Source organism: Pagrus pagrus, assembly GCF_965226575.1.
Source record: "Pagrus pagrus genome assembly, chromosome: 19".
NCBI lineage: Eukaryota > Metazoa > Chordata > Actinopteri > Spariformes > Sparidae > Pagrus > Pagrus pagrus.
This window is the reverse complement of record NC_140203.1, coordinates 20,555,605-20,583,280: the sequence shown is the minus strand read 5'-3', so window position 1 is coordinate 20,583,280 and position 27,676 is coordinate 20,555,605. Positions and strand designations below refer to the sequence as shown.

General features: G+C 39.9%; 1 protein-coding gene across 1 annotated transcript; it reads left to right on the top strand.

Annotated features, from left to right (window-relative positions):
- Window positions 1-6,214: 6,214 nt before the first annotated feature.
- On the top strand, window positions 6,215-27,080 carry vsig8a (V-set and immunoglobulin domain containing 8a). The gene is made up of 7 exons (XM_084383141.1): window positions 6,215-6,288; window positions 8,101-8,276; window positions 9,142-9,346; window positions 15,665-15,817; window positions 17,680-17,802; window positions 19,995-20,136; window positions 26,555-27,080. Exons 2-7 carry the CDS (start codon window positions 8,121-8,123, stop codon window positions 26,769-26,771), a joined length of 996 nt encoding a protein of 331 aa, XP_084239267.1. The 5' UTR covers window positions 6,215-6,288; window positions 8,101-8,120; the 3' UTR covers window positions 26,772-27,080.
- The last annotated feature ends 596 nt before the right edge of the window (window positions 27,081-27,676 follow it).

Genomic DNA, 27,676 nt, shown 5'->3' with positions numbered 1-27,676 from the left:
TTTCTCGAATGGCTACTTGTGGCTGGCTGCAAAAGCGAGTAACTCCCCATAGAGTCCCATGTTAAAATGGCCAGCTTTACAGCAGGAATAAACATGTTTACAGCCTGGAACAAGAAATGGTGTTGCCTCTGGCCCTAACTCACTCATTAGGGATTAAAGTTATCTATAATTAAGGGTGTAGGTGCTTTGAGTGACAGTTAGCCATTACCTCTCTAGCTTGCCATCAACAACCAGGCTTCATTTGGCTCAACTCAGCTCCATCACTGCTCCACCACTGCCCAAGCAGATATAAGAAAGTGTATGAGTTGTTTTCTTCAGGTGTTTATTTTTGCTTGGCCTGTTTGGTAGTATAAGCCGTCACCGGGAGCGCTGGAATTTGTAGCATTCCCTGATTCACCACTACTGGTGAAGGTACCAGAACAGGAGGATCCTGCTCTCTGCCTCATGAGAAGACAGGACGCCTCTTTATGGAGTTCTCTGTCCTGATTGGATAAAGTGGGCAGGGATGTCAGAAAATGTATTTCCTCTTTCACTGCATGAGCAGGAGGAGAGACATGGATTACACTGTTGGTTTATCGAGCTATTTCATACTCATTTAAATAAAGATATATCACCCACAGCAGCTTTAATACATGTGATATATAATGTCTCATGTCCATGAAACAAACTAAATTAAACAAAAAAGTGAATGGTAATGGTGTGGAATGGTGCGTGTCTAAATCCATCTATTCTTATTTATTCATCTCATTTCTGCTGCTGCATTTCTCACATCATTTTTGCCAGCTGCTATGAGTTCAATAAAATAAATAGGTTGAAACAGAGAAAAGAATAAAATCTCTGGCATGTGGAGGTAAAAGATATTAAAGTGGTAGTTTGGGTGTTTTGATGTGCGGTTGTATGAGGTTCTTATCCCTAGTCAGTGTATAACCTGCAGTAGATGACGGTCAGCTCTCCCCCTGTGTGGAGAAGCAGTTTGTAGCAACGACAGGAAAGCAGAGCATTGTACTGCTAACATGACCGACGGTAAGACGTATTTTAACCACCTAAGAGAAGGCCCACCTTTTACATTGCTGTCAAACAGTCCTTTCCTTTGGGACTACATTCCCTCAATCCTACAATGTCCATATTCCTACGCACTAGCACTGCTGTGCCTGCCCTGCACTGTATTTTTGGCTTTCTGATGGCATGTAAAGCAACAAAAATGTTCAGCGCTGTCAGTGCTGTTTAGCAGTAGGCTACAATGCTCTGCTTTCCTGTTGGTGCTACATGCTGCTTCTCCACACAGGGGTATACCTGACGGTCATCTACTGTAGGTAACACACTGACTAGGGATAACCAGCATCAAAAGACTCAATCTGTCACTGTAATAACAGTGCAAACCACTAGGGACCATCTTGTGATGGGATCACATCATCAGTCATTGACGTTCTGACTGGCAGAATACTCTAAATTGCTTAGAATTATCTTTGGTTTGACTTGCACAAAGCACCAAAGACACCAAAGTGAAGTGTGTGTGCCAAACAAAATGTCAAATGTAATGTCAGTCAGTCAGGGGCACAACAATGTACTCTACAAAGTCTGTGGTCTGCATTATGAAACAAGAACAACCACACTGAGTTTAATTTGGCTGCTCCTTTACAAAATGACAAGGACATTTCGATCAATGTCCAAAGAAAAAAACAAAAGGGTACAACACTGTTACACAAGAAGCATGCCAACAAGGATGACTTATATGTTAGTAATTTTCCAGGACTTATGTATAGAAACTCCCTGCTGTATTTGCTGGATTGTCTGTTTTCCTTGTTTATATTTTTCACTAAAGCTGTTTTCTGGCTGAAGAAACATTAATCCCAGCGAAGCCAAACTTGGCATGTATGTGTGTATGTCATCCAACTACTTAGGCAAGGCCAAAAACTTGTGTTGCACAATGGTTACACACATTTGTGTTTTGATTTTAACGGTAACTCTGAAGGTAACTGTGTGCTCTTGTGTATCTGATTCATAATTTGCAGTTTTCTAGCTCAGTAGCTAGTAATTAACAGTCACGGTTTCAACTGTGAGCAGTGATGTGTTCCAATGACCTGCTCTGTTGTGGATTTGGCTCCAAGTTGGTATAACACCTACTCCTGCTTATTTGTACATGCAGCAGACCCCGTAGAATTCATTTAGAGTCATGTTTGTGTCCATCTGATGAATGTAAAGGGAATATTCACTCTCCATGGACATCCAATGCAGGTTATAATTGCAGAGGCCATATTCCAAAAGATAAGCACTGTATTCAACAATGAATATAACGTAGCTGCATGAACTGTTTTTTTTTTATATACTGTGACATGCAATGACAGTTGACTTAAACAATATAATCTTTGTTTTCCTGATGTTTGGTTGTTAGCAGGTAATGCATACCTCCCAGTGTCAGGCTGTAATAATGAAGGTGCAGGCAGCATTTTTCTGCCTGGACCCGACCTGGTCCAACCGCAGTTAATGTAAGCTGAAGCACTGAGTCTGTGTTCCCCTGTCATGCAGTTGTTACCATGGTTACAGCTTGACGTATTACCTTGATTACAGATATGTACAACTTAGATGACTGTGAAAAGGCATTTTTCTATGCATGTAGATGTATATATATATATATATATATATATATATATATATATATTATAGCCAGTGGTGGACTCAGGATGTTTGAGGGGATGGAAGGAAAAAAGTAACAAGGGCACCACATGTATGCAGGGGGCACCAGCTTGCAGAAAGTTATCATGTATTTAGTGATAGGGCACTTTATATGTCTTATCTACAGTACTATAGGGGCATCCAAGGCGGCACTTGATATATTTTATATACAGTAGGGGCATCTAAGGGGGCACTTTCGCAGCGTTTTTTCGAACATGGGGGCACCAGGGAGTGACCGTGCCGTGTTTATAGCCTATATATGGAGAGAACTTGAAAGCACAATGACAATTCAGCCTATTTCTACTCAGTTTTTTATTTATTTTTTTTACATTATATTTTCACTAAAAGTACCTGAAAGTACCATCACCATCATTTCTAAATAGAAATTTGAACCCAGCCAAATGGCCAAATGGCCTGCTCTCAATCCCCGACCATCATATAAACATGCACCTAAGATAAATAGAAGTAGTGCAGTGCCTGTTCGAAACCTGCTCTTATGATTCAAAAACCTGGATGATTACATATGTACTCTGAGTGGGACCACAACAACCGATGAGAGGGGCATCCCGGAGCAGCGGATGACTTCCAGCTCCTGTTGACAGAAACATATAATCTCACCTCCAGTTCTTGCTGATAAATACCACCATACTACAGAAAGCTGTTGCACCACACTAATATCCATTTTGTTAATGTTTACCCATGAGGTCACGTGAGAGAGATCGTGTGAGTTCGGCTTCAGTCTGCAGAGCCATGAAGCCATGCCCACGCTGCTGCTCAAAGCGGTGTTCGCTGTTTATTCAAAATGTATTAATATTGAACAGCATGAAACTGGTACTGATCACATTTTTATAATGACTTTATTATGGAGAAAAAAACAATTTGAACTAACTGTTCAGGACTTCCTCCAGTACTGTACATTACCATACCTGCCAACACTCAATAGGTGTCCCTTTTGTTCACCCTTTCTCCTGCTAATCTCCCAATTTCAGTGATACAATTCAAATGGGTGTTTCTCAGTTTCCGTTTGGGATGTGTGTCTCAACACCTGGCAACCAACCCAAAGGCAGAGACAAGCGTGCACAAATGACCCTGCTTGACGTGCGTCACTAACACTGCACTCACTCAAACCCTCTGCTCTTCTCAATCTGCCACTGAAAATGGATGAAACAGGTCCAAAGAAGAAGGGATGTGCTTTCTTCGCCTCTCTTGACATTTATTAGCCTCCTGTCTGACTTGCTCGTCCTCTGCAGACTTTAGTCCTGCATAATTGTATTCTTTCTCTTCTTCCCATTTTGAAAGCTGGCCTGTTTTAAATATTGCCTTTTTTATACATTTTGTATTCGTGTGTCCAAATTTGACACTGCTCAGTGACAAAACTGCCAAGTGTGAAGTAGATTGGATGAGCGGTTCTCAAAATATGCAACTAACATACAGACAGATTCCTTGCTTTATAGTTAGATAAATACAAGAATGTTAATGTTAAGTAACACAACTTCTGTCTCCATTCGTCTTAAATTCATAGCTGACAGTAAAATATTTTTTTTTTAAAAACAAACAAAATGTATGAAAAAGTGATCAAAAGTCAACATTTAAAACAGGTCAGCTTTCAAAAAGGGAAACAGAGAGAGAATAAAATGATGCAGGACCACCGTCTGCAGAGGACGAGCAAGTCAGACAGGAGGTCAATAAATGTCAAGAGAGGCGAAGGGTTGCACGAAGTGGAGTCAAATTTGGAAGCACATTCCTTCTTCTTTGGACCTGTTTCAGCCATTTTCAGTGGCAGATTGAGAAGTGCAGAGGGTTTAAGTGAGTGCAGTGTTGCACGTCAAGCAGGGTCGTTTGTGCCTTTGGGTTTGGTTGCCAGGTGTCAAGACACACATCCCACACAGAAACTGAGAAACACCCGTTTGATTTGTATCACTATGAAATTGGGAGATTAGCATGAGGGGGTTCCCAATCAGGAGCACAGCAGGAGAAAGGGTGAACAAAAGGGACACCTATTGAGTGCTGGCAGTATGGTAATGTACAGTACTGGAGGAAGTCCTGAACAGTTACTTCAAACTGTTTTTTTTCTCCACAATAAAGTAAATAGTAGTAATAAAAAATTTAAAAAACAGTACCAGTTTCATGCTTTTAAAGCATTTAAAAATAATTCCCCGCAGCAAAATACGCCTCATTCCCAGACAAATATTCCATTCCATAACACTTTCTTTGCAGTTCTTGTTTATATGAACTGAGCAGCTCAAATTTGGATTTTTTTGAGTGGGCGTGTGAGGTCAGAGAGGAGTTGAGCTGGTTTTTCGATAGATCTGGCTCTGTCTCTGACAACTCCACTTTAGCAGCTGGTGGCTATAAATAAAAATGTTTTTCAAAGACATCGCCCAAAGCTGGCAAAATAAATGTGGTGAATTCGCATAAAGATTTAAAAGAAGTGTTTCATACTTTTATACAACTGGAGATAAAGCTCTTTATCCTTTATGACTAATCCATTTTCTGCATGTTTCTACTGGAGAACACCCCACTGTTATTTATTTATAAAAGCTGTCTCCCTCTAGATTTGGCACTGAGAAAAGCTTTGTAGTTTTTTTTTATTACATCCTGGTAATGTATACAAAGCTTGCTGGCTCGTGCTTTTGGCTGAACAACCGGTTTCTCGTCACTTGAGAGCTCTTTGTGTCTTCCTTATTATTTGAAAGCACGGACAACTAACAACTGAGAGGTGCTAAAGTTGTGTGCAGTGCTTTGTGTATGCAACAAATCAGAGGGAGTGTGCAATAGCTGTGTGTTTCCTTGTGACAGTGGATGCAGATAACCTTCTCCTTATTTTCAAGTTTAAAAAGTTTTGACTAAATTTCAAGGTTTTTTAAGGTTGTTAGTTTTTGTCCAGTTAAATGAAATGTTCCAAATAAATAGAAAATTGAGATGATGACTAATGGGTTCGTGAGCTAAGCATGGGCATATCATTGACTACAGACAAAGCAGCATTGTGTTGCAGATTTTTTCGGTTTCAGTGTATAGTGTGTTCATTTCTCATGAAACCACTCAAATCACTTGTCAACCAAGGCCAGAGCAATGATTCGCTCAAGCACACTTTCACTGGTTTGTCTAATTTGATTAAAATGTTACTTTACATTATTTTGTTTCCTTTGGTGAGGGGGTTGTGATCAATTTTAACAGCTGAATTGCAGTCCCAAGGAAACCTGCTGGCAAACAGGTAAGACAGGTGGAGCAACCATCCAATCAGACGGCTTCATGGTGATGAGGGGGAAGTACAGGAGGAGCTCCCTGCAAGGCAACAGCTCCAGGCAGCACACTGCTTGATCCTTTGTATTCCATTACCAGACGTTTGGATATCCGCAGGTAATATCTATATAAACCTCTACATCCATGCTTTTTCACTTCTCTTAATTGTTTCTCGAAGAGCACATTTCTTTACGGTTGATCAGTTTCAAATGTTAATAAACTGTACTGTCTGTTTGTTAGAATTTCAGCAGCTCTTTCTGATTCAAACCAGGACCACTATGTTCAGACAAAGCTGCAGGTCAGCATTCTCCCTCTGGAGCCCACCCTGGTTTTCTTTCCTCTTGTTATGCACTGCAGGTCTCTTGAGCACAGGTAAGAATACAGACACACAAGCAATATAAACACAAAAGGACAGCACACGCATACGGGAAGAGTGGCCTGTGTTATCCTCTGCACTGCATACTGTGTATGTTATGATGCATTATTGGATGAAGCATCTTTTTATAAAATGATCACTGAGACCTCCGTGTCTCTTCTCTGTCGAACACTGCTGAGCTGTAGGCCTCAGAGGTGTAAGCTTCCATATGTGTTACCGGGGTGATCGCTGCTAGTCCAACCAGGTTTTGAGATTGTGTCTCCAGACATCTGTTGACTACCCAATATCCCAGGGAATTGAGTTCATATGTTATTTTTTCCCTTTAGGGTGGGGCTCTTAAAGGTCCAATGTGTAGGATTTTGAGGGAGAAATGGAATATGATGTTCATAATTACGTTTTCATTAGTGTATTAAGACCTAAAACTGAGGATCATTGTGTGTCCGTTACCTTAGAATGAGCCTTTTATACCTCCAGACATTTTCTCAGGGCTTTGCGGTCAAGTAAGAAAAACTAAATATCCATGGTCTGGTTAGACTTTCAAAATAAAGCTCGCTGACAATTAATGTACATATTATAACTTCTGGACTGTTATGAATGTTGTGAAACAGTCATGGTTTGGTTAGGTTTTGGCACAAAAACTACTGGGTTATGTTTTTTTTCCACATACTTGCAACTGCCAAGACTGTTGATCGCTGTCTAAACACACACACAACGTGTCGTGATACCAGTGGCATTACACTGATGGCTGACAACCATTGTTAGATCTGGAACCAAGTGTCAAAACAATAATTTTGGACCTGACAAACATTTTAAAGTTATTGAATCACAATTGCTTTTTAGGAAAAGAGATGCTTCTATTCTGCACCATTATACAAGCTCTGTAGATTATTTATTTTTTCAAAAAGGATTTGTCTCGGAAAAAATATTATCAGTATGACCTTGGTTAGATTTAGGCACCAAAAGTACTTGGTTAGGTTTAGGCACCAAAAGTACTTGGTAAGGTTTAGGTGGCAAAAGTACTTGGTAAGGTTTAGGCACCAAAGAGGCTCAAAGAGATACCTACAGTATCATTATGTTCCACAGCCATGTTTCTACAGCAGCAAGATGGAACAGACACATCAAACACTGGCTCTAGGGAGGGCCTTTTGCATTTTGGGCCAACGTAGGTGACTGTGAGACGAGGGATATGTCTTTGGCTGCAACCTCTGTTTTTGAAAGAAATTAAGAAAACAAAAGAAACCTTAATAGAAATGCTGTCTTTGTTTCAAGACTTTGAATGTGTGTCCGTAGTTCAAATGGAATGAGGCAAATAATTCCACTTCCTCCTCATGGAGCTACTCCTGGATGTTTGAAAACTACTAAAGCTATTTTCTCTTGAGAAATAGCTTTGAGATACTGTGAATACCTAGTGAAAGAGTCATTAAAAAGCTGTGTAAAATTAATTTTGCAAGAGTCATATGCGTATACTTCTCCATTGTTTCAATTTGTTTTCTTAAGTGCTCCTTGTTGTGCTCTTTCTTTTAACTATTGTATCTCAAAGCTCTTAGACTAATTCTAGCTTGTCATTTTCATATTTCTGTGCAGCATTTGATTGCAACTATTATGCTGGTGGGTTTTTTTTGCTTACCCAGACCTCCTTTGTGAAAAGAATCTAAATTATATCCACAAAAATGTCGGAAAAGAAACTGTTATATGGCTCAGTGAATAATCAGAATACGTAATATTTATCAGTGAGCACTACAATAAGATATTAAGAAACAGCTAATGTGTGTCTGTGATTAATTCCAGACGTGTCTGAATTTCTTAAGAATTGAAAGGTACACAAGGGATGCAGGTGACATCCACGGGCCCGCAGACTATCCAGAAGGCCGAGGGGGAGAGTGTGACTCTGGGTTGCAGTTACACACCGAGCCCTTTCGACTCTGGAGAACTTGACATTGAATGGTCTGTGGTCAGTCCAGACACCACCCAGAAAGATCTGATGGTAAGGAGCAGAGTGAGAATGGTACAAATTATACTATAAATGTATTTGCGGGGTCTGATGAGGACGAGTCAATATATTCAAAGACATCCCTTTTCTAAAATGTCACATGTGAAAATTAAATAATGTCAAATGTGGAAACAAAACATGGCACATGAAATCATATGAAATTTGCATTTTTTTACATGTGATTTTTTTTATGTTATTTGTCAAAAAATATTTGGCGAACAGTGCAGCTCATCAACATTGTCAGGAAAGGACTCTAAAGTCCATGTATCCATTCATTATTTAAAATCATCATATGAATAAATAAATATTAAAGATGTACCTTGCCTGTATTAATGGGTTTTTGAGCTGACCTACTGTGCACTTACTAAGACAACTTTGTAGGTTATGGAAGCAATTAATTGGAGTTAATCAACTGTTGAAGTGTTCCAACTGAATGATGTCTGCATTTTGCATACAATTAGCATCAAATTTCCAAGTTCATCCCAGAAAACGAAAATCATGGACCAGTAAATTGAATGTATGTCTTCTCCACAGTCTGAACTAGTTGAAATTCAGAACATATTTGGGCTTTGACTTGCAATTAAACATTTAAACAGGACAGTCTTGACCAGCTCTTTATTCTAAATGACAAACTGCAAACTTAAAGGTGCCTTCATTGACTTCTGACCACTAGGGGGCAGGGGAACTCAAGAAAATCGTATTTAGCCATTTTATTCAATATTGATGGGGGAAAAAATAGCTTAAAGGTTTTATTGATATATATATATACTGTATATACTTTATGCATGTTTAAACATCAATTAAAAGTGTCTTTCAGAGTATTTGTTGACGCTTTGTTGTGTGTCTTGTTTTCCATCAGCTCATATCTTACACCAGCGGCACTAAATATACCCATGGTGACCATGCTCTTGCAACAGGACTCAACTTTGCTGCCCCTGACCCCTCAATGGGTGATGCCTCGCTCTCCATCTCTGGACTGTCACCTGCCCAAAGTGCTACCTACCAGTGTAAGGTGAAGAAATCACCTGGAGTGGACATGCGCAAGGTGACACTGGTGGTAATGGGTAAGACAGGGCATTGGGTTGCATCCTGGGGTTAGCACATGTCGCCTGGCTACATTATTTATACCTGTCACCTTTGACAACTACGGCACTGTTAAAGAGAAGGGAGCTACATGTATTCACTTTTAGCCTTGTGGGATGTTTCACAATTCCTTGTCAAATGCCAGTATGCATTACACAGTGCCACAAGACTAAATTCGAGGTACGTGACGTGCTTTTATCTTTTAAGACTACTACGACAAGTAAGACAAAAGTAAAGGTTTGTCAGTTAAAATACACTCTGAATCTTAAATATTTAAAAGGGGTGAAGTAAGGTTATGATGATGATAACGTTATATGATAGAACTTCTAAATAAAAAAACGCCTTTACCTTAGGCTGCAAGGTCAGTGTGCATGGACTAGTGAGACAATTTCACAGAGCCCTTATGTCTAAATTACCAATAAATTCCTTTTCTTTTGAGAGGTACTTTGCAGCCTGTGCATACAGCTGATTATCAGTCATAAATATACAGCTGCCTTCCTCAGTGTGGCCTCTCTAGAATTAATTCAGTAGAATAGAGACTAAACCCAGACAATTAAGCAAAATGACAACATTAAAAATAAAGATGATGCTGGTGCTACAAGCAATATTAGGCTACATAAATGAAATAATCTGCCACTTTAAAAGCAGAATAAAGCATCACCAAGGCAGACTACACAGAGATGCAACAGACAATATAAACTCAGCAGCTACAGCACAACTCATTAAAGCAAAAAGACAGGCTGCACACACTGCACTTCACTGCATAGTCCACACACACACACATATACATAACTCAATGTTGCTAGGCAACAAAGCGGTTGTTGATGTTCTCCTCTGGAGTGTGAGTTACATCCGTCATTGAGGGTATGATACTCACCTGTTGGCGCCTCAAGTCTTGTGCACTGCAAAGTCCTCCATAATCTGCTCGGTTCAACTTCTCTGCTCTCTCACTTCATTCACACTCTAGTGCATAACATAAACTCTCTCAACCTCTCTTGTCCTACTGCGCTCCTCAAACTTTTCAAAAACTTTTGAGCTGAATGAGCGTTCGGCACAGACAATCAAACCCGCAGCTTCTTCTGTGCTGCAGCTGCTGATTTGGTGATTCTCTTTAGTTCTATTCTCACACGGTATATCATGAATTTTCATGGGACTTTTTTGTCACTGTGTAACCCATGTGACTTAAAATGTAGGCCTAGCGAAGTGCAATACTTGGAAACAGAAGTACAAGTTAAACAAACTCAAAAAAGTAACAGTAAGGGAAGGAAATTTTTTTTTTTTTTCCATCGCTGAATAGTCTGTCAGTTTTGTTAAAGGTCCTATTTGTAAGAAAACTTATTTTTGAGTTTGATTCCCAACCCATCAAATACTGATGCTTCGGGATTGTAGGTCCTGTCGGCCGCCATCCCAAAGCAACAGTATCTGAGGAGTTCGGAGTGAGACTCAACAATCAACTTTCTTTTCAAATTGGACAGATAAAGATAAAAGCCTTCTCAGTGTCTGCTGCTATAACTGGATTTTACCAGGCATTTGATCTGTTAAAGCAATATTTTTTATTCAGTGACAAATTGCCTCCTTAATTTTGGTCAATTTGCACAATTCTCTCCACTGCTTTACCCTTCAATATGAATGGAATAAAATGTCCTTGCTATGAGAGAACATGGATTTTTCTTCCTGGAGCTAAAACACAACACACAAAACCACAAAACCACACACAAGGGGGGCTGGGATGACAATACAGGCAGAGAATCTAACGTCCATTCAGACAGCATATCAGGATGTTTTTCCTTTCAGAGGCTGCCATTCCTTTCAGAGGACGGCCATTGCCGCGACACCGCAAAAAAGGAGGGGGGACTTTTGTGCTGATTTTGCATTAGCTGCAGTACGCACCGACAACCATCAGGTGGCACATGTGAGCATTCCAGACTACAGCGAACACACCAGGGCCCTGAGTTTGTCTCGCTGTTTTATTACCTTATTGACTCAGTCCGTATCTACAGAGCCCCTCTAGGGTCAAATGGTAGAAAAAAAACTACATGTGGAAATCTGTCGAACGGATTTGTAAACCGTGCGCTTGGATTTTGCCCTCTTCTCATTGATCAGCTGTAGGCACCATGGATACAAGAAATCCACAACAGCTACTGACAGTCCTATCTTTCTACATGGAGTTTGCCTTTGATAGTGATCAATAAACAATAAAGTTGATGACAACAACTCCGTTTGACTGTATGTGAACAAAATGCTCTATTTAACTGGAGCAGGGGGAGCGCTGTGGTGCATAATATAGTGCTTGGATCTCAGTCCTCTGATCGGACAGGACAGGACATACAGACTTTCATTCTGATTAGTAGGGGACAGGTTGTGGGTGGGTGAAATAAGTAATCTCCTCCATCGCGGCGATCTGTGGACAAGCAACTGTACAGTGCCGCCCACACCAAGATCAATAACTAGGCTATAAGAATAACAATGTAAACAGCGGCACCAAGAATGCGCTTCGCAACTGTGTCAGCAGAATAGGAAAATGAATATTGATGGATAACATGGATATTGATGACCTTAAAATTGCGTTTACAAAACATGTAGGGCCTACTAATACACATTCAAATGACCTCTTAGTCGCTTTTTTTTCATCAGCTAGTTATTATAATAACGGCAGAAATAAAAAAAAAATAAAGAAATTAACAATAATATTTATATCATTCTAATATATCAAAAGGTATTCTTTTCTATAGGTTTACTAACTACTAAAATCATGCATACTGTGCTGAATACAAGGGATCTTATTTGAATTTACAACGTAGCCTGATTCTGCACATTCCATCAGCCCATAACGTTACGTGATATTTACTGTTGCTATGGCAACAAGTGGCAACTGCCGCTATTTTAAAGGAGACACATTATGCTCCTTTTCATGTTCATAATTTTATTTTGGGTTACTGCTAGAATAGGTTTGTACGCTTTAATGCTTAAAAACACATCAGTTTTCTCATGCTGTTGCTGCAGCACTGTATTTTCCCTCTGTCTGAATCGCTCTGTTTTAGCTCCTGTCTCTTTAAGGCCCCCCTCCCTAATAGCCAGTCTCCTGTGATTTGTCAGCTCACACAAGCCTGAGCCAGCACCGCTAACAACAACAGAGCAGCTGTGTTGAATTAATTCTCACATGCCAAACTAGCCATTAGGTATAAATCATGCAAATGTTTGACATGGTGATGTTGTGTGATGTCACAAAGTCACAGAATTAAAGGAAAGGGGTAAAAAAAAAAAGAAAAGCATAATAGGTCTCCTTTATGTTAACTGTTAATACCAGTAACTAACAGACACTTTTAGTCCTCAGTTTTGGCAGAGCTAATAATGTTCATATATATTTTTTGTGCACTTTTGTAGTGTTTGTTTTGCACCTGGTATTTCTTCACAGCTCTGACTTGACTTGAATGTATCATCATGATGCTCTGGTAGCTGATCCCTCCGCGTGATAGAAGCAAGATCAAATTTATTTATAACAGTACAACTCGGAAAGGTTGGCTATTATAGTATAACATGCGGATGACACCCTGCTGGTATGTTTTATCTTTCCGTAACACCAACTGTGCTCCCTGCTCGTAATATCTGTAATTTTAAAGCATTTAGCTGCACTTTCCTCCTCGGCTTTTCTTCTCTTCATGCTTCTCCCCCTAGCTCTGTCTTTTCTCTTGTTCTCTCTCTGTCTCACGTGTTGTCGATGTTCTCGCCACACTGTGGTCACTCACACTCGACGCACTGACTGAGCATTGTGTTGATGTGTGCATGCATGCAACCAATCATGTGTGATGAGAGAAAGAGCTCATTACATCAGGCTAAAAGCAGGTGGATGGTGGCCCTGTGTTGTTTTCTCTCTGATTTACCGATTTTTAATCTAGCACTTGCCTGGAGTGTCACTCCAGGGCAATCAGCTTTCCAGCTAACCAGGAATTCTCCTGAATGCTCCCGAAGGCCAAACCGGGCCGACTTTGATTTTAACTTCTCTACACTTTCATTTACAGTTTGACCAAACAATCTGAACCAAATGCCCTGTTTTTTTCTGGAGCTTTCAACACTATGTCTTTTATCAGCACATAGTTTGCTTTATCTAGTGATGTAGCAAACAGATATAGCTGCCTTGATAGAGAAGGCCGTCAGAATTTTGGTCACTGGGACTTAAAATAATTAGCTGAAGGAAGAGGCTTCAGAGAGGTTGATGACGAGCTGATAGATACAGATTGAGCAGTTGATGAGAGATTGAAAGGCGACTGCAATTTGATATGACAACGACGAAAAGCCATTTGTCAGTGTATTCAGTCACAAAGGGGAATCCCAGTACTTTTAAACCTGGGCCTTATATCTGCTTGTCTGGTGTGTAAATAATTCATACTTACCAAAAGTTTTGGAATCGGTCCATCCATCACTTCAGCTGGCAGATGTGACACGGCTGAAATAGCTGCAACATAATCTTTTGAGGCAACTCCGACTATCAAAGTTACTTCCATTAAAAGTGCTTGTTTTTGCCAGTAACAAGCTGACGTTGTTATGCTAAGTGTCAGACAAAATTACAGAAACAATTCCTTTTAGAGATAAACTCTTGCTCTTTAAAAAAAATGAGTCAGTGTCAACAGGCAACAACTGTCACAACTCACCTGGGGAGATTTCAGAGACTAGAGCAAAGCTTTTCCTTCTGGTTACAAAACTGATCTCACAAAAGGTCTAGTTCTGTAAGTGCTGGACACTTAGAAAAACAATCTCAGCGTGTCTTTGGCAAAAACAAGCATGTAAGTGGACGTAACTTTGACTGTCACAGTTGCCCCAAAGGAATACACTGCAGTCGTTGTAGCCGTATCGCAGCAGCCAGCTGAAGCAATCTACTGGACTGATTCCAAAACTTTCTGAGAGTATGAATCATTGACACAGTAAAACATGTAAAAGAAAAAGAAGAAGGCTGAGGTATAAAATTACTGGAATTCCTCTTTGTCCCAGTTATTGTGTCTGAAGAGTGTGCTCATAAAGTGGAGTAGAGGAGGAGGTCACATCATTAGCAGATTTAATTTACTGAAATTTTACTGAAAACTGGAAGGCCACACTGTTTTATGACTGAGCAGAATATTTTTCCTAGTTTTAAAAAACAAAACTCATTCAGGAGCTTTGTAGAGCTTAAATCAAAAGGATGGAAAACAGGGTCAATCAGACTTTGTTTTAAAGTATAATTTTATATTGCAAAGCCTTCAACATTTCATTTTTGCAAAGTTTATCCATGGGCCAGCTTAGACTGTAAACAGTGACTAGAACTACAAGTCATTTTTCACAAATGATGTGATATATACAAGCATATATTTTATATATGATCTGATATATACAACCATTGTCCCTGTAGGAGGAACTTATGTGCCCATTTTTGCACTTCATACTATTATTTTCATTCATTATCATTAACCATGATACACCAGATTTTATTTTGCTTTAAAATTGTCTGTATGGCCAAAAGTAACATCCTCAAAGCAGAACACCTACATGTCATCATCCAAATGCAACACATGCCCCAGGTGTTTGAGGCCTGGAGTTTAGACTTCATTCCATAGAAGAAACAGATTTCGATCAATAGCTGTGTTTATTCTGCATCATCCTTGGGGCAGCTTTAACTGACTTTGTTGTGTCTTCGGTATTTCTCAGGTCTTTACTCTCACACTCAACTGGCTATAAACACTGCATCAGACGGAGTCACCTTCTCTGATGAAAACTAGCAGATTGTGAAGTAAATATCAATAAAAAGACCTCACACATCAAAAGACTGGCTGTTTTCATACTAACAGGAATACAGATAAAATGAGAGCCAACTACTCATTCAATAGATGTGATGTTCTTTGTATGATCCAAAGCAAGATGAGTAGAAAATGGATGAATGGAGGGATACTATTAGTATTTCACACTTGTGAAAAGCTGTGCTTTAAACAACCCTCCAGGTCTGTTCTTCACAAGCATCCTTGTAATATAATCAATCTCACCTTAATTCTCACCTATTTCTGTCCTCATTTGGATTTTCAAACAGGAAAGTACTCATCCTTCCTGCCTCATCTTAAGCTTGCACTCCAGAAGGATTTGGTGTTTGTTTCTGTGACTCTATTTGACTGATAAAATGCATCACATTGACCCATCTATATGGCGTGAACCAGTGTCATTAAAGAATCCAAATGCTTTCTGCCCTTTTTTCCCCGGAGCTATAAAGCTGTACTGTTTCCCCAAGAAATGGAATGGCAACGGCAGCGTGAAATGATCCATTTGTTGTGTGATTTCAGCGAAGCCGTCTGTGCCTAAATGCTGGGTGGAGGGAGGCGAGCTGGTCGGCGAGGCTGCGTCTCTGCACTGCAAGTCTGCAAAAGGCTCCACTCCCTTAGCATACACGTGGAGGAGAGAGAGCGGAGGCCCCATGCCTGCTGCAGCCACACAGAGTAAGCGTGACCTCTGCTGACGTCATGATGCTACTGCACATCAAAGACAGCGTGTGTGTGTGTGTGTGTGTGTTTGCGTGTGTGTTTGTTGGTGTGGGGGCCGGAGACAGATGGTGCTTGAGTATTTCATTCTGTGGGAGCAAAACACAATGAAAACCCTTTTTTGTTGTTGAATTTACAGTACGTGCTCATGATGTTCACAGGAAGCAAATGCAACTTCAAAAATAATGAACACAAGGTGTTCCTTTCTTGTAACGAGTAAAAATAATCATGGAACAAGTGAAAATAGTCTAAAAACAAGTCCCTGCAGAACCGATCACAATGTTTTGTTTGCAAAGCCCTGAGTCACGCATTGCCTTACGTACAATTTAAGACAATGTTTTTCATGATGTAATTTCAAAGTATATACTTCTAATTCACTTAAAAACACACGTGTCATATTTCATAACTAGCAACACATTTAGCTAATTTACTTAAAGGGGCAATATGTAAGACCTTGAGTTAAAAAACGTTCAGAAATTCACAGTTTTGACACATATGATGTCTATGTATTGTGTTGCAGAGATATCTACTGAAGTTAGCATGCTAACCAGCTAGCCACGGCCCATCCCAGTCCAAAGCCCCTGTGCCAGCTAACCACCAACATTCCCCTGGTCCTAGAGCTCCAAGTTCGTACATATTGCACCTTTACGTTACCTTTTGGGCCCCAGACTAAAAATCTAGCAGTTGGTCCAAAATGTCGCTGTTGTGTAGCTAGCAAAGTAACACGGATCATAATACTAGAATAGCACTCAGTACAGTATGTACCAAAGGCCCAACAGTTCCCTTTAATTCAATCAAGCCTAATCCAATATCAAAATTGATAGCCCTGTATCATATAAATTTGAATCCTTATGTCTGATCATTTGTCATTAAGATCCATGCAATATTCCCCAATGTCGAAAAACACCCTGTTATGCAATGTTAAAGAAAGTGAGCAATAGTTCCTGAACCAACAAGTTAATGGGCTCTGTTCTTGGCCGAGACCCATCCTCCATCACAGTTCAGTTCCGTTCAGTAGTTCAATCTGTTCAGCAGTTTTATCTTTCAAGGTTACAGTGGACGTTAAAGTTACTGCAAATGACAACAGCAATAAACAAGTTGGCCAAATTCACATCTCCACAAAGCAAATCAATCAGCAGTTGTCTACCAGAAAGTGATTGTTGTTGTTACTGTTGCGACTTCATAGGGATTCAGTCACTGAAATGTTACTTTCTGGAAAATGGAAATTGGAAAATGTTAATTTCTTTGTGTAATTTCGACCATAAATTAGATAAACACACTTGGTAAAATGTTTAGTTTTTGCAGTCTTGTTTTTATTCTTCCATTAAGGCATGTATCTGTATTTTTTAAATATATGTAACAATCTATGAAAATGACAGAAAATCCAGGGGAAAACTTTATGAAGAAATAATTAGAGCCTCATCACGACACTCTCAAGTTCAACAGTTTACTGTCTTATAGGGGCTCTGACGCATAATGAGCAGTCATTTGCATTTTCTCCCCATTTCTTTCTCACTGACTTTTCAACACAAAACATTCACTGAAACGTTCTCTACGTTGTTTACTGTAAACTCCATTGATCTGTGTCCTCTTGAAGCCGGAGACACAACCAATTTTGGCTGCATGCAGACATAATGGGTGAAAATCTGTGTGCAGGTCTTCTCCTTTTGCAAAAAAACCTTAAGCATATGTCACTTAAACTATTCGGCTTCTACTCCTACTCCTAGAATCCCTCTCTTTATTCCACCCTCTTATACTGTTTGCACAGCACATGTACTGTACATGTGTTCATCTGTGTTTGTGGGTGTGTGTTCTCTCAGACAGTGTGACTGGGGAGCTGAAAATCAGCAACCACTCGCAGGGCTCTGCAGGAATCTACCTCTGCGAGGTGAACAATGCTGTGGGAGCCGAGCACTGCAGGATCAACCTGAAAGCGAACAAACGTAAGGGAATGCATCACTCGCACGCGCTGTTCCTGTCCACATACATCCACACATGACACGCACATGTGATCATGAAAGACCTAGATTTTTCTATCCTCTCAAGTCGTCTGTCTTTGTAGTTGTGCCACAATCTCCCCATTGCTCCAATTCTCACACACAGGGCTTTTACAACAGCCTTTGAAACATCAATGTGTTATCCTAATTATGTTGTCTAATGACGACAGTGGATGGCAAGCATCTCTTTATTCACAGAAGACAGAACCTTTTTCCTGATGTCGGGTCGCAAAGTCACACGAGTAATGCTGAAATGATTCCACTGCCTTGTATGTCAATAGTCCCTTGCTTTATAAAGTGTAAATGAAACAGGACAAAAAAAGGCAGCAACGGGAAATAAGTGGACTCATTAAAAGAACCTCTGAACAGCTCTGAACAGACGGAGCAGACAAATACCAGAGCTGTCTCACAGGGAATCAATCTGGTGACTTTTCGAAGTGCTAAGTATGGAGTAGTCAATGATTCAGCATGGAATAAATCATCTCTGGGTTGAGGCTCCAACAAGCCCTCTCCGTTCTGTGGATCCATAAAATGAGTTTGTCTTTGTGTGCCTCATGATCTCTGGAGCAGTCCCTGTGAATACATCACGTCGGGGCCATAACTTCCAGTCTTAGTGCTCAGATATTTTAGCTTTGGGCAGGGAATCATTCATTTTCACTTCAAGTGCAGGGTGCCATCCTCAACCACAGGTTCCATCCCTGAGGCTTGTGGTTTGCAAAGGATTTACAAGACGTTATAGAATTGGATTAAGGTTTTAACCAAAAATCCACTTCACAAGAATAAATGTTAACAGTGTACAGGCTTTTAAACCCTGTGTGGGAGTGTCCTTACAGAGTCGTTAAGGACACGTGTAAGCTCTGACTGTACGTTTCTGCAAGCTAGGATTTGTTGAAACGTTACATTTCTTGATGCGGCATATCTAGGATTCTTTAGCTTCAATGTTGCTTTTTATGTTGACAATGTTGTGCTTATGCTCCGGTTAGGATTAAGCACAAAAACAACTTGGTAAGGATTAGGAGAAGATTATGTTTTGGCTTGAAAATACCTGCTTTGGTCACCACTGGTGGGCTGGACATGTCCCGAGGTCTTGTTGAAAACCATGAAAACATCATTTCCTCATTTCTCATTTCCTTTTATATTTTATTGGGATTTTATGTGTTTTCTGTGTTTTGTGGTGTCTTTTGCTTCGTCTTCCTCCTGTTTTCTTGTGCTCCTCACCAATTTTTCCTCCACACCTGTCTAGCATCTGTCTAATTATTCCAGATCTGTTCCCCGTGTTCCTCCCCAGTCTGCTTTGCCTCCACACATGCACTGCATCTCCTTTTTTAGCCCAGCCGTGTTCCTAGTGTTTTCCAGCCTATCAGCTTCTCACCTGTTCCTAGTGTTTTCCAGCCTACCAGCTCCTTTCCTGTTCTTAGTGTTTTCCAGCCTACCAGCTCCTCCCCTGTTCCTAGTCTTTTTCCAGTCTACCAGCTCCTTCCCTGTTCCTAGTGTTTTTCCACTCATTACCCTCACCTGTGTTTCTCCGCATCACTCCACCCATATGTTCCTCTGTGTTTGTATATGGTGTGTATGACACGTACAAATGTGAACATATCTGTGGTCTGTAGAAGCGTTCACTGGCAACATTTTATTCTGACGACTGGGCTGAGTGATCCCAGCCGGATCACCATATTTTCTGTGAGTTCAGATAATTCTCGTATAGGCTAAAGTAAACCCTCTTAACATCATTGAATGATCAAACCTTCACTTCTCTTTGCTTCACTACGCCAACTTGCTGCTAGCAGTAACCTCATATATGGCATACAGATGACAGTGGCATTGATCTTCTTATCTAACTCTCAGGGGAAAAAAGCATAGCAGCGTCTTTCCCCGAATGTTGAACTATTCTATTAAAATAAGGGGTTTTCTTGTTTCATAGAATTCATTTAATGAAAAGCTGATATTTAGGCAATATGTGATTTTAATTTCTTTGAGGTGTCGCCCTGTGAGAAGACAGGGTCACAAGCCAAAAAAGCTAGAAACCTCTACTCCAGAGAATACAAATGGTACCGTTCAATGGATTTTTCCACACTTTATTCATTTTTGCCACAAACCTCTGAGAGAATAATTCCTTGTTCTCCATACTGACTTTACAGCTCCAAACAGAGCCGCGGTGATCGTCGGCGTCACTGTGGGTTCTCTGCTTCTCATCTTCGTCCTGCTGGTCTTCATCGCGCTTCTTTTCTGGAAGTTGAGCAACCTACGCCGCCATGAGAAGGAGTTCTCCAATGATATCAGGTACTGTGCAGCACTGCAGCCTGGCAAGTTTCTTCTAGTGTTCATTTAAACCCACACCAACAGAGGCAGAAGCTTCTTCCTCATGGGACTCTTTGAGCAGTTTTGTTGAAGGGAATGCACATTTGGACTAAACATTATTCTGTGCACTCGTGCAGCTTGTAAGATCTGCATAAATTAGTAATAATAAGATGCTTTTGGCTTAACAACCAAAAACAAGTGAGAACAGACATCAAGAGCTAAACTTTATAAGACAAAGAGGTAACTATAAATGTGTATTACAAGATATAACACAACACACATCAAAGCCAGTCAGATAAGAAGAGAAGCAAAATCCCAGGTTTAAAAAAACAGGAAAGAAACATAAATGTAACAAAAATACAGATGGAGAAAAATACGTTTTATTTGAATTTATTTGATTTACATATCTCAGGCAGGCTTCCTCCAAGTGTTATGATTTTACTTTTCGATGTTCATCTATACACCTAATTATACAGATGGAGTCAGTCTCATATGAAGCCTGGCATTGTGCAGAACAATTTGAATGAAATCCAAGGTTTATGTGTGCTCTAAGTGCAGAAACAAACCCATTCTCTACAGGTATGTAAATGCAAACATAACTGCCGACACAGCCAAATGTATGCCTTATCTGAAAGCCTGATATGAGTAGGGTTCATGAAAAGTTGCCAAATCCTTCCCCTTGTTGATTGTCTCTGTCTCTTCTTCAGACTTGGAAACATGAGAGACTCTCTACTGTCAACAAACGCACCTAGTTGTTCTCGTCTTAAACCTGCAGTATTAATAAACAGTTTATTAAATCTTGGAAAAACATTGGAGAGTGGCATCTGCCCACAGCATCTCTTAAGCTATTTACAGTTTGCTTAAAGGATAACTACCGTTTTTTACAACCTGGACCTTATTTCTAGCAAACTATATGGTCATTTACTCACCCAGATAACTTTGGTGTCATTTGAAGTCGTTCGGACGAAATTAGATCCAGCGTAGCGCCGATATATCCATATAATGCGAGTAACGGGGCATCAACACACAGCCTCTATAACGCATTATCTGCCACGAAACTAGTTCATTTCACCAATATTTTGTTACGATATGCTAGTGCTATTCCCCTCTGAGTCCGGGCTCGTCCGTTATCAACATCCGGGGTCAAACTAGCAGTAGCAGCTACAGGTAAACAAGTCGGCTGTCGCGGGAGCGCGCGCAGCTCAGAGACGACATCTTCCAGGTCAGAGGTAGTAGGGCAACCTACAGACCCCGGATGTTGACAACAGATGAGCCCGGACTCAGAGGCTAATAGCACTAGCATATCGTAACAAAATATTGGTGAAATGAACTAGTTTCGTGGTAGATAATGCGTTATATAGAGGCTGTGTGTCGATGCCCCGTTACTCGCATTATATGGATATATCAGCGCTACACTGGATCTAATTTCGTCCGAACGACGCCGAATGACACCAAAGTTATTTGGGTGAGTAAATGACCATATATTTTGCTGGAAATAAGGTCCAGATTGTAAAAAACGGTAGTTATCCTTTAAGGCTTCATCAGACCAAATGAGGAGTTATGGCGATGGGCTGCAGGGGTGTGCGTCACAGTGGGAGTATCATTCCAATGTCCAATTTTGTTGGGAACTTTATCTCCCACGAAGCAGAGGGTGGCAGGAATGCATAGGAACACCTTTTAAACAACAGTGGAGAAGCTGCTATGTTGCTATGCCATTTTTCTTGAAGTTAACATGCAGGTTTCTGCAAACTACAGATATGGTAAACCTTTACATATCTTCATGTTGCAACTTTATTTTTCTTGAGGTTCAGTTTTCTATTTTATGTTGTGGCAACGCTGTGCTTTTGGTCTGGTTAGGTTTAAGCACAAAAACCACTTGGTTAGGGTTAGGAAAAGATCCAAATTTGGCTTAAAATACCAGTTTTGGTCACCACAAACACAGCTGGAAATTGTCCCGAGGTCTCCACTTCGGCTGTGTCTTCATATTTAATAGAAAGAGCGTTAACAATCTCCTCATCTGACTCCAGAAAGCCAATAAACAAATTATTAAAATGTCAGACAACTCATTTGAGAGGTTCAAGGGAACAACTCTGTGCACTTTTCTTTCAAGGGGAGCTCAGGTTTCCTCTCCGTGTGCTGTCTGCTCTCCCATCCTCATATTACATGCTGTGAAGATATTTAAATGTCTTGACACTCTTTAGGTGAATGTGAAGGTTGTTTCTTGCCATCATGCATAAAGAACAGAGAACAATCTAGCACAGTTACATAAATCTGGGGTTTGAATTATTATTATTTTTTTCAGTGTGTCCTCTGCCCTGCAAATATACAGGCTTTAAATAGGAGAAAACCACTTAAATGATACATATCAAAGCCAGTCAAGGCCAACTCTAAATGTAATATACTTCTTCATACAAACTGGAGGAGATCAACACAACTAATGTATGGTTGTACTGCAGTTTGTTTGTTTGTTTGGGGAGCTGTAAGGTCAGTTTGTTCTTTAAAACTCAACTATTCTTTTACTGGCAATTTTATTCAAGGTAAGTTAATTGCTAGAGCACCTATCAAACATTCAGACTATTGAAAGTGCTTTGTGTAATGAAAATAAACGCATTAGGACTGACTTTTTGGATGATGACATCTGATTTGGGGACAAATCTCCACAGTACAAGGGTGCAAGAACCCAATTTTCCCATTTTTCGCTTCACATGTTCAAGCTGACATTAATTCGGTTGTGCCCCCTCTCCTCAAATGGAACAATGCAAACTAGGTAAATAGTTTAAAAGGGCAGCTTGGGACACTGTGTCTCTGAAGGAAAGTCCTTGTTCAGGCCCTTTTTTTCCTCCTCTGATGACGCAAATCCGTGAGCAGGATGCAGAGTTCCTCTAGGGCCCATGTTCTGCAGCCGACCACCCATCCTGACACCTCTGAGAGGATGTCTCCTTTTCCAAAAAGAAAGTGTCCCCCCCAAGTAAATAAATAAATATATAAAAATATTACAGTTACGGTTCATATGCAGTTGAAAACAGCCCACATGCTTTAAAGTAGATGGCTGAAATGGGAGCAGTGTCAGTGTGGGTGGACAGCGTTGTGTACGAGAGACAGAGAAGCACTTCAAGCCACAACCCTGACAGGGCCTTCTCCATATCTGTGACATTCAGGAGTTCAACCCTCTTCACATGAACATCATAGTGAAAAAGCTCATAGGAGAGGGATGGCAAAGCAGTAATCATTTGAGCCATGATAACAATAGTTCCTCTCACATCTGTCAGTTGCCAGGGTTCAGGGTAAAAAAAAAAGTAAACAGTGCAGCCTGAGTGGGGGGGAGATAAGTTCAGAGATGAGTCATACAGAGTATTAAAACAGTTCAAGTACAGTATTCTCTGAGTCTAAAAGCAAGACATTAATGCAACGAGGAAAATAAGACTCCAACTCCGCATCACGACGAAGAGCTGTAAGTGCAAAGTTGAACATGAAATATAGTTAATAATAGTATAATGTGGACAAACCCATAAATCAATACAATATGAACAGCTTTTATCTCAATGCAAAGAGTAATCCCTGGAGCATTTTTACACCCCTCACATTCCCTTTACTCTTTTACTTATTAAACACAGATGCGCTTCTAATTATACAAATGTCATAATGCACACCAGCTCTGACCACCAGCTGTGCCGCTGACTGGACAGATGGTTCTGTGTACAGTGATGCCATAACCGAAGGTGAAACGTGTGCGGCATCTAAATTTGTGATAAGAGGGTGTGGGATTATGTTTAAACCCACATTAACATAATTTTAGCCACTTGGGGAATATTAAACCTTATAATGTTCAAAATGGAGGAGCAGTTTGCTAACAATTGCTTATTTATAAATCTGGCAAATGTGCAGCAACATTAGGATTCACTGAAATTGGGTGTCTTTACATCAAATATGTTCTTTTAACTATAGTTTGGTTTCCACTATAAATTCTATGGGGGGATAAACAACAGGCTCTTTAGCTGCGACCAGTTCGCCAGCAAATAGCGTACACTGTAAAAAAGAAAAAATGCACAGGAATCTAGTGGAATCTCATCTTTTCTTGCTTGAAACTTTGAATCAAGTTAATGTAACCAAACATTGTATTTATTTTGTTTATTCTCAGACCACTTCAGAACTTATCAACATAACTTCCTCTAACCTCTAATCTAATCTTTTTGACTTGAAATGATTGTTCAGTCAATGAGTTCACTCAACTTATTAAAGAAACATGATCAGCATATGAGCATTCTTCCCAGCATCCTTTGCTTGATAATCTACAACTCTTCCTTTTCATAGTTTAGAGAAAACAGATGTGATGGACACTTGCTGTGAGACTTCAATACATTTTGAGATAGTCATGGTTGTTGAATTCCACAACAATGAAGACATTTCTAACCATGATATAGGTTACTATTGTCTTCTGTCTTTATCCCCTCATATTTTGACATTTTCAACAAATTAGCTGGAAGTTGCTTCATCTTTATGCTAATGCTTAAAAAAAAGCAGCTCTGATTGGAGCACAAGGGTTGATCTGTTAACTCAACTCTATAGAAACTGATATGATAAGTCATGTAAACTAAATTAATATCTAATTTCCATGACTAAAAATGTTTTTTTGTCTTGAATCGTTACAAAATTACCTCATCTTGTCTTCTCAGATTCAGTCTGGACTTTGTTTAGGTTAAAACAACTTTTTTTTACAGTGTACTGCATCTGTTTGCTGTATGATGTGGGGCAGGTAGCACAGAATGGGGTTATCACTGCTTTTCCATTAAACTGCTGCATCTGGAAACATAACACTGCGCTGAAAGACGCTATACAGCTGCTCATAATTATGGCATCTCTGGGTTTTGTCACTATGAGCCTGAATTTTCACATTATATTACTTGATCCATTGTGAAATTAAACATATTCATTATAGCCACTTTGAAAAAATAATAAACATGAAAATATTCATTACATAGCAGCTTTAAAGAAGCGATAAACATAAAAATATGTAGTATATAGCAGATTTAAAGAAGTAATTAATATAAAAAATGTAATCAAATAAGTGCTTAAAATAAGTGCACACCACAGGGATAGTGGAAGATTTTACAGTTGTTCCCAGAAATGGTGAGAAAAAGATTTCAAATATAGTTCTTCCCTGAACATTTATCACGAAGAACATGAAGCCACAGCCTTGAATAAGCAGTTAATTGTCTTTGCATAATTGTTTCCGGGATAATTTCATGCAAAAGGTTAAAATAACTTCAACTGCAGGACAAAACAACCGTGGAAATCCTTAAATTAATTGGATGTTTAAATTAATTTACTGTATCTGGTTCCTACTCATTCAGATTCACAGCAGCCCTGCCGTGTTGCATGGCAACACACACACACACACCCAAGAAACCCCAAAGACCTGATGCACATTTTCCCCCATTTTACTTTAACAAAAGCAGATTTATTCCCTTTACCAGCTCAAAATCTCAGAGTCTCAGGCCTCCACAGAAAATGCCAAAGTCGATCAGATGTGCAGGTTTGACAGAGGAGCAGATCCCAGCTGGTACTGCAAAGTTACATAAATGCAGAATGCTAAGTAGCTTCTAAGCTTCAATGTTGGCACCGGCGTTGACGAGGGAAAGTTTGGACTATATACTTCTTGTCAGTGTGTGCTGGTTGAAGCAAACACCGCAGTGAATTGTATCCTTCAGAATCAGAAGGAGAGAAGGAGTGAAAGCTGCGTCTCGGTGAGAGTAGGCTCTCCTGAGAGGAGCCAAATAAGCAGAGACAACAAAGCTCTGAGCTCTTCACCTACAGGGCAGCGTTGTTTTGCTTGGTAAATACTCTACATCCACTGTGATAAATATGGATAAAAACACACAGATGGAAACCGAAACGTGTTTCTCAGTTATCTCAGTTACCAGCAGCTTCATGATTGTACAGTGAAAGAAATTCACCAAAGATTTGCAGATTTTATAAGTATTATAAGTATTATGAGTATTTGCTGCACATCATTGAACTTTTTTTGAAAACTTACCCTTCACCTTGGAACTGGACCACTACACATTTTACAGACTAAAGAATGCTTTGGTTATAAAGTTATTCTCAGCCGCAATAATGAGCACAAACTAAGCCAATTTCAATAAAGATCCTATTCACATGACTCTCAATGCAGCTCTACCGCAATGCTCCATAAATGACTTTTATAGTTATGATTTCAGACTATAAAAGCTCAGTCCATTAAACTCAGCTTCTACAGTTGCCTTCTAAGCCATTTTTTACCGTGAAATAAATTAAGCACCAATTCCCTGAATTCAATGGCTGAACTCAAATAATGCCCTTGGTTGTAAAATCCTTTAACTTTCTTGTTTTTCTCCCTCTGTCCTGCTCTGATATCACACAGGGAAGACGCTACGCCTCCTGAGAGCCGCCCGGTCAGTCGCCGTACGAACCGGAGCTCCAGTCAGCACCAACAGGTTACTTACTGTCAGGTGGGTGGGACTGATGTGAGCTCTTTCAATGGAGGATGCACACAAACTCTGTCCAGCAACAGCCACGGACACACACCGGTCAAATACACACCAGTGGAATATGACAGCAGATATGGATATGGAGTCTGATGAAAAACAATAAAGCTGAACTGAGAAACTTTCAGCTATAACTGTATTGTTTGGGGACAAGATTCATCACAGTTTGGACACTTGAAACTGAAAAGAATATGAAGCATGTGTCTAATTACCTGATTGCAAGGCTGTGCAGTGTAATTATTGTTCATTCTAATTACTTTAAGATGATCTTAGACACGTAACAGGTTATTACTAGATAATGCGGCGCTGTTTATCTGCTGTCATTGAAAATGCAGGTAAATGTCAATCCTTGTAAAGAGTCTTCAAAATATATAAATATAAAAATCACCTTGACAGACAGCTTATCGTAGAAGTTCTTATTTTCATTTTTGAATGACACACTGAAATAAACTGTTTTCTGAAAGTTCGAAGTCAACGTTTGGGTGGTTTCTATCACTTGCAATGAAGCATTAAAGGAGCTCTATGTAACAATTTGTAGCAATATACATGTGTTGGCCATACGTGAGCAGATTTTAGCACTAACAGAAAGCAACTGTAGCTAATGTAAATTTAAAAGTTGAGCTTTCCTACATAACAACTTGCTTCCACAACAAAACAGAAGTTCTTTAAACACTCAAAACACAAATCAATATTCAAAATGACTCAGCCTCAAATTTAAACCAAAAGAGAAATATTTATTTCATGATAGACCTCATTTGGAAATACTCAACCATTCAAAAAAATGGACACGTTTAAGTACTTTTTTTTTCGAGGATGTAATTGACAGGAGTTGAAATATCAACAGCCACATGCAATGGGTTTTTGTCCACTACATAAACAGCGACTAGATCCCCCCCCCCCACCCCCACCCCACCCTGCATTCTAGACAACATGGAGGCCTCCTGTGCGTCTCCCTCACACAGTGGTAAGACTTTGTGTTTTTCGGGGCAGTCAGCCAT

Excerpts from the sequence above, each read along its gene's own strand:
- vsig8a (XM_084383141.1), top strand. The coding sequence starts at position 8,121 with ATGCAGGTGACATCCACGGGCCCGCAGACTATCCAGAAGGCCGAGGGG. Across the intron at positions 8,277-9,141 it reads CCACCCAGAAAGATCTGATG|CTCATATCTTACACCAGCGG; the intron begins GTAAGGAGCAGA and ends GTTTTCCATCAG. Across the intron at positions 15,818-17,679 it reads GCCTGCTGCAGCCACACAGA|ACAGTGTGACTGGGGAGCTG; the intron begins GTAAGCGTGACC and ends GTGTTCTCTCAG.